The sequence below is a fragment of the Austrofundulus limnaeus genome, unplaced genomic scaffold (assembly GCF_001266775.1).
Source record: "Austrofundulus limnaeus strain Quisiro unplaced genomic scaffold, Austrofundulus_limnaeus-1.0 Scaffold15, whole genome shotgun sequence".
Taxonomy (NCBI): domain Eukaryota; kingdom Metazoa; phylum Chordata; class Actinopteri; order Cyprinodontiformes; family Rivulidae; genus Austrofundulus; species Austrofundulus limnaeus.
This window is the reverse complement of record NW_013952417.1, coordinates 2,455,625-2,463,576: the sequence shown is the minus strand read 5'-3', so window position 1 is coordinate 2,463,576 and position 7,952 is coordinate 2,455,625. Positions and strand designations below refer to the sequence as shown.

General features: G+C 35.9%; 1 protein-coding gene across 1 annotated transcript in view; it reads left to right on the top strand.

Moving 5' to 3' along the window:
• Window positions 1-62: 62 nt before the first annotated feature.
• The window catches only part of si:dkey-264d12.5 (coiled-coil domain-containing protein 30), a gene marked incomplete at its 5' end in the record, with an annotated part of 11,908 nt that continues 4,018 nt past the window's right edge, over window positions 63-7,952 (top strand). Inside the window, 9 exon segments of the mRNA XM_014002867.1 lie at window positions 63-236; window positions 316-436; window positions 864-1,069; window positions 2,159-2,324; window positions 2,509-2,660; window positions 5,294-5,401; window positions 5,542-5,636; window positions 5,835-5,946; window positions 6,135-6,247. Coding sequence (XP_013858321.1) covers window positions 63-236; window positions 316-436; window positions 864-1,069; window positions 2,159-2,324; window positions 2,509-2,660; window positions 5,294-5,401; window positions 5,542-5,636; window positions 5,835-5,946; window positions 6,135-6,247 — 1,247 coding nt within the window.

Genomic DNA, 7,952 nt, shown 5'->3' with positions numbered 1-7,952 from the left:
ATATAAGCCTAAAGAACGAGGTTGTGATGTCCCCTGTTGGATGTTTTCTTTTTCTTTTTCAGGATTTGGATCAGATTGCCACATGGTTGAGAGGAGAAGGCCTTGCTCCTGACTCTTCCAAGGACACTCAGCTGTGCTTGCTATGGCGTWCTCATCAGCACACAGAAAAATGTCTGAGCGACGTGACAAAGGATCTGGARACAAATCGCTCACAACACTTTGCAGAACTGGCAGAGGTGAGTTGTCAACAAAGGTGTCAGGGATTGTCATGATGACCATAGGTCTGTGTTTGTTTACAATCTTTTTGTCTGTCAGGTACGCAAGTCCTTGGAGCAGATCCGAATCTTTACAGAGCAAAAAGATTTGTTGGCTCAAGAGATACAAGATGAGAATGATCGACTCAGGAAGCAGCTGCAACACTTTGTATCCCTACAAGGTTGGTAAAATTTACTGGCACATTGTGTACAGGTTAAAAAAGTAATCCAGCTAATAAAAAAATACACATTCGAAAACGTATTGGTGCCAGTTTTTCATTGCCCCTTTAGTATCCTATAAAATCTAATACCCAGTATTAGTAAAAAAGTTGAGAAACTATTGGAGAAGTTTTTGACCTGAAGAACTTTCTGATTTCTTCTTACTCTGTCATGCTTGAAGCAACTCTTTTTTTCCTGCTAACTAACTGGATTTGTTGGACAAAATCAAAGCTGCTTTGTCACTGGTTTTATTTGTTGTGTGAATCAAAGAACAATCTTATACCTTAAATTATACCTTTGTGCAACAAGATCACCAAACACCAACGATCCTTATTTTCTCTGGTGTTACAATCACAGATTTTCTCTTTTCTTCCTCATTTGTTCTCGTAGATGCTCAGATAAGTGAGGTGGCCAAAATGCTGTACCAGCAGGCTCTCACAGAGCTGATTCCCAGTAGTGCCAGTGAACAAGTGGCTTACCTCCTGGTGGAGAGGGCTTCCTTACTTGAAACAAACGAGGATCCTTACAAGCTGGTGGCCGATGGAAACACAGAAATCTGTTCTGGGATTCAAACACAGAACATCAGCACATACCAAGTAAGAGAGGAYGAACAGTGTACAAGGTTTTCATCTTGTAACAGTGTGGTGTGTTCATTTTACCAATAATTTATAGATAAAGTTTCATTTTTATCCGTGGTGGAGCTCAGTTTTAAGTAAAACTGTATATCTCAAGTTGGCTGTGGTTCTGTAATGTTTTACAGTGTTAGCCATTTCACAAAATGTTTATTTCTTCAGGTCCCACCAATAAGACGGATCTTATACCAATTATCCTCTGAAGTCTCTAGCTCATTATAGGAACAATATTGAATAAGTGCACGTCAACAATTTACAAATGTTCTTTTAAAAAAATGAACAATTAATTTTTACAGTTGATCTTAAACATCATGGAACAAGACAAATTTACAAAATGGTAGATATCAATATATACAGGTTTTTGACTGTCTGTAGTTCACGTCCCACTTAAAAAAAAACAATCACAGTGTAGTGTGAAGGAAATACATCCTCTACATCCATTTTGTTTTTGTTTTTGCTGTTGTTTGTAGTGTTTTTTTTAAAATATATTTTCATGTATTTTTAGTATTTGTAATTTTTCAGTCTTCCCAGAAGAGGGCATCCCGACATTTGCAGAGTGCATGGAAGAGAATATTTGAGCTCCACAAGACTGCACACAATAAACATATTTTCATTCCTGTATGTATGCATTAACATATGTATGTATATTTGTACATATGGATAGATGCATATGTAAGTTTTTGATAATGATGCATACATTAAATATAATTAAATACTAACAAAGCAGACTGCCCTCAGGCCAGCTCTGTTGTTTGCCTATGGTTTTGTATATAACGTGTAAAAATATATATTCTGCATGTATTTTTAAAACACGTTTTCATTAACCATTCTGCATTTTATTCCCAGTGATAATCTCCAGCACAGTATAGGAATCTTTGCATGGTAGAAGAATTTCAGGTCACTGCTCCACTGACGCAGCTTGTTCCAGTGCACTTCTCGAGGTGTCCTTTTAGTTCTTGCATGTTAGCTTCTACCACGACCCTACTCGGTCATTTTTTTGAAGCTTGTCAATTCGTGTTTGAAAATAGTTTTGTTGCATTCATTACTTTTTAGTCTGAGGCCGTACCTTTGGCTGGCCGCTCAAGCAGTTTGGAGACGACGTGTTCCCGTCTGGAGCGGGACGTGGAAGAGGGTTCCCGCCGACTGGCCATGGCGCACAACGAGATCCGACATTTGACTGATGAGCTGGAATCTGCTCATTTGACTCAAAGAGCGTACGGTAAGAGATTTTAATCAGAGCCTTTCATTTTTGTTTTGATGGTATTTTGGCTTCACATAGGACCCCCGAAAAGCTGAATTGAAACAAGTTTTTCAAAGCTCTGATGAAAAGAAAAAGCTTCATCAGCAACTATTTAAAATTATTTCATACAGTTTGTGTGATTCATCTGGCTTCTGTGTTTCAGAGCCTGAGCTGCAGTCTGCGCAGCAGGAAGTGGTGCAGCTCAGACAGGAAGTAGGGAAACTTATAAAAAATGATCGCCTGGACTTTGAGATCAGGGCTTTGAGGGACCGGGTMCGCTCTCTGAATGCTGAGAAACTTTTTCTGCAGCAGACAGTAAGTAACACCTTTAGAACCTGAACGTTATGGTGAAAAGTCATTAGCTGCAATCATTTTCTTTTTTTGCAGTTTTGCAGTAAGCACTCCTGTAAATGTTCTAGTTCTTGAGTTGGAAATACAAATAATAATAAAAAAATGGTATTTTATACTTAAACTTTACACATCAATCCCTTTCTCTTTCTGTTTCTGTTTATGACCAAAGACTCGAAAAAGTTTTATGATCATAAAATACGTTTACTAACTGCCCATATGAACAAGAACAATCAGACATTTCAGTCCATTTTATTTCAGCCTTTATATAAAAGTAATTTATTTACCTTTTTTTGTAATTGCTGTATTAGAACTTTTTTTACATAATTCATATTTACAAATTGGCCTGAATAAATATAGCCCTTGTGTTATACTACTGTTTTTCAATGATTTCCTTTTGGTTTTTAGTTTTTAAATTGCGACAATAGCTTTGTTTGCTTAACTAGGTCACTGCTTTTAAAAATATGGAGCTTCAAAGCATTTTATTTCATGAAAGCGGCTGTGAACTGTGACAACCACGTAGAACACCACAACCTTTTCCATTTTCCGCAGTGAACGTGTTCAAAATTGCTTTGAATGTAAAACCCTGCAAACAAGACGTATAAATAAAGAAATGCTGAAAATGTGAACTGCAAAGATCGTTGTGATTTTGGATGTATATTGGTTGTGCAAATGTCTCTTTATGGTACAAAAAGCTTTATCATGTTGATGGAAATATGTGACATTTGGAGAGTTTGATGTTTTCTAAAAGACACACACATAAAGCTTGTAACCCKCTGTTACAAACATCTTAGACCTGATTTCTCATCCCTGGACTGAAATTCACCGTCCAAAGTGGTTGTTGGTTGTTGTAGTTGCAAAAACCTGAAATAAATAATTTAATTCCGAGAAATTTTCTTTTTGTAAAGAAAATTTTGTTAAATCAGGTTTCAGTAATCACTTTCCATTTTCAAAGGGCCAAGTACTAAAAGTGCACAACCCTGCATTTTACAGTGCAGTGGCTATTTTTATATCTTATTTAAAGCAACAATATGATTTCWGAGTCTTTATTACATTTTAGAAAATATAAATTCATGTGTTTTACAAAGACAAGATAAAATCAGGGGGGCTTTATACTCATCACAGACTGACGGTAAATGGATTGGTTTCTGATTCTATATGAGTTTTGAATAGATTCGATCAAAAACAGTTGGTGTGCTGTTTTTAGTCATTAAACAAGATTTTAATCAGCAGTCGTTGTGGATTTAAAATGTCTTAATTTCTAAATAGCTATGGTACAGCCAGTAAGTGTTTTTTGTCCTGTCTAATTGGAAGATTTAGGGTTCAATCTTCATTTTTGTGATCTGTCAAAATGTCCTTGAGCATAACTCTGACTCATAGGCCCCCAATTTATCTGTTGTGTAATAATCTCACTCAGTCAGCAAAGTAACAAAAATTCACATTTTATATACCCTTTGGTCTCTGGTTCCAGCTTTTATGGGRCTTTTTGTAGCAGTCCTGAAAACAAACTTTCCCAACCACAGAACCTCTAATATAGAGGTTATGACTATAAATGAGTCATTACCTGAATAAGAGGCAAACAGCACTTTATTCATATTGAGCTTTGAGAGTCTCACACCATATAAACGTTACTACAAGCTTGGCTGCTGCAAGAAAAGAAGCAGCTGGTTGTTTAGCTTGTTGGGTGTGGCTAGTAGCTACCTTGTGTTCGTCCCCTTTGCAGAGTCAGCATTGTGTATGTACAGGGTTGTGCTCTCAGACAGCGCCCTATAGTACAATACATTGTTTCATGGAAGAGCAAACATGCAAAAAAAACATCTTTTCCTCAGGTGGAATGTCAGCAAATGAAAACGGAGCATCTACAATCAGCTCTGCAGAACTAGAAAATCCTCCGTGTGCAAGTTCAAGCTAACCAAGCTGCTGAATGTGAAGTAATGCTCATAATGCAACTATCTAACCTAAAAAGTCTGTTTCTTAGTAAAGATTAATTCTCCATGAAGACTGTTTGGAATACTAGCCATCACCTTTTTATACTGACTTAATGTCCGAGCTGGCAAAGAGCAAAGACATTTGCATAAATTTACAAGAGAAACGAACTGCTCGAACACAACACTTAATATACGAAAAGAAAACAGTAATTAGGATAGGAAATTAGTGATCATAGAAGCTGAATTTAATCTCAAGTCCAGTCAAAAAAATATTTGACCTTTATTTTTATTTTTTTTAGCATTTTGTATCATTCTTAATAGGGTAACATGTTTTGGTCAATCAATTGGTCAGTGAAAGAAAAATAAACTCTTTGATTCAGCACTTTTATTGTAGGATTTAAGAGGATTTCTTTAGAATTCCTTAGAGAAGAGTTAATGATTTTAAATACTGAAGGAGAATTATAAACCTAAATAATGACTCTAGATTCCACAGTGTATGATTCTGAAATGTACAAAAACAGTTTTGTTTCCTTGTTGAAAACATATTTCATTTGCATAAAAAGCTTGAGAACCACTGAATTTGTATTCAGACAGGAAGTATCTGCACATGACCAACAACTCACAAAAAAGTTAATATTTTTGGACTAACTGATGTGTGTAATGATGTCGCAGGTTGATTTTCTGCAGAAGGAAGTGGAGCGACTGGAGTCGGCCTTGAAGGAGCAGCAGCAGCTTTGCATTGTGCATCATCATGCTGACCGAGCTAATGAACCAAACAAAGTGTGTCTCGTTACATCAGATCTGTCCTCCTGCTTACCAAATCAAATACTGCCGTACTTTACAAATCTTTATTTCTGTTTGCCATCATAATATGGGATGACGGCATGGTTTCTTGTATTCATATTCTCTGTTTATTTCAGATACGTTGTCTTCAGCTTGTGGAAAATTACAACAGTGACCTGAATAATTTCATCGCTAAAATCTGCACCAAAAACAAACATGAGCAGTATCAAAAGTAAGACAATATACTATATTAAATATACTATATTTAGGCCCGAGCAGCTAAGCGCYGCGAAGGCCTATTGTTTTTGTACTGTTTATTATAGTTCTTTTATATACTTATATTTTTAATTTCCTTTCTGCTAGTATTACTGAACGTGCTTTCATTCTTCAGGAAAATACTTTTAAAGCAAAATGTTGTGCTTTTGTCCAGGAGAAAAAAGGCAGATGTACAGCTCAGTAAAAACACCGACACTCAAATGGAAATTTCCTTAGTGACAAAGAGGCTTCAGCCACAGCTGTGTGAAGAAAGCATGTTTTGTAAGGTGATGCCATCAGAGGTTTAAATGATGCATGCTATAACTTGTCCAGTTTACTGGTAGCCAAGAACTGTGCTGTTGTGTTTGTTCCTTATAATTAAAGTCATTTCACTGGCTTTGTCCTCATGGGTGTGTTAGACATCTTTAAAAACAGACGTTTTTTTTTTCCATTCTAATTTTATGTTGTAATGCAGGCATGTCCTGACTGTAAGGAAGCAAGGAAGGCTCTGTTGTCTGCTCAAAACCAGTGTGAGACTTTGAAGAAGGAGATGTGTGAAACTCTAAAATGTCTCGACAAAGAGCGAAGGTATCAATCATGCCGTATTACAAACTCCACACGCAAGTATAGCTGTCATTTTGTTTTTTAATTCCACAAATAATTCACTGCCCAACTTAAATTTAAACTGCAGCAACGCCCTCAGAGAGGTGTGAAAGGAGCGATCAAAAGACAGTAAACTTTGGTGAATGAATAAGTACATTAATAATTGGTTCCTTGGGAGAAATAAATGCAACCATGATAACAAAGGCATACGGGTTTGGATGTAATTGGAAAACGTCTGTCGCTATGAAAAGTCCCTAGGTACATTCAGAAACAAAGAGCCCATGTTTTTGCTTTTAGAGACAAATTAGTGTTAAATTTTATGTTAAAATAATAATTTTGATAACAAACACCAGGAGCTCATTTCATCAGATTTATAACATATATCAGGATATCAGCTGTAAGCTGAGTTAAACAAGCCTTCAACCTATAAACAGCTGTAATCTGTTGCTCTRACACCAAGCCACTCTTAAACAGCTGTAAATCGTTTAGGATTAATGCACGTTCATGGTTTGCAGCAGGCACAAAGGTGGGGAGGGTGATTGGCATATTAAAGGCTATTTTAAAGGTGAAGCTGAGGTTAAGTCTTTTTTTATTATTGTTTTTTCAGATAATCTGATAAATAAATAAAATAAATATACTTTCTCTGTAATATTTTAATGCAAAGAAAAATATAATACATGTAATAATAATTGTATGAAACACTGATTTCTGATCAGACGCTGCAAAAATTAGGCTTCTAAAAATAAGTTTAAAATACTAGACTTATTCTTTTCATATTACTAATAATTAATTAAATCTGCAGTTTGACAGTTGCACTTGGTAGGACTTCTTGAAATAAAGAAAACTTTTTAATATTAATAATCCAACATATTCTGATCTTGTTTAGTAAACCAGTCTCAAAACAGGATCAAAAATACTTTTTAGCTGATATAAAACTGTAAAAYTTGGTTAGATGAACAGTTTTTGCAGTAAAGTGACTGTCTACTGCTTAGAWGATTAAATAAGCTTCACTTTAAACCKGGWYGRGACCAGAGGCCTATTGCACAAAACTAGGATAAGGGATTAACCCGGGATTTTGGTGTAAACCTGAATTAATTAAGCCTTGAATTGGTTGCATGAACTACAAAGCACTTATATTTCCATGKTAACAAGTGCTCTGAAACTAACCTGGTCCTGACCAGGTTTAAAGTGAAATTTATTTACCGGTAATCTGTTAGTGTTTTTGAGCAGCAGTCAGTCACTTCACTGCAAAAAAATGTTCCTCTAACCAGGTTTTACAGTTTTATATCAGCTAAAAAGTATTTTTGATCTTGTTTTTAGACCAATAAACTAACCAAGATCAGAATATGTTGGATTTTAAACGTGTTAATCTGAAAAGTTTTTTTTACTTCAAGAAGTCTGACCAAGTGCAACTGTCAAACTGTTCAACCTCGGCTTACAGCTCATATCCTGAATTTATAAATCTGACTCTTGTGCAATAGGCGTCTGGTTATGGACACATAAGTGCTTCTCCTCCCACGCAACCGAATCAAGGCTTAATTAATTCAGGTTTACACCAAAATCCCGGCTTAATCCCTTATCCTAGATTTGTGCAATAGGCCTCTGATCATTGGGCCTCATGCAAGAACATGTTTGTGTTCTTATCCTAAATTTCTCTTACTTTTGTTCGTACAAAGGGTTCGTACAAACA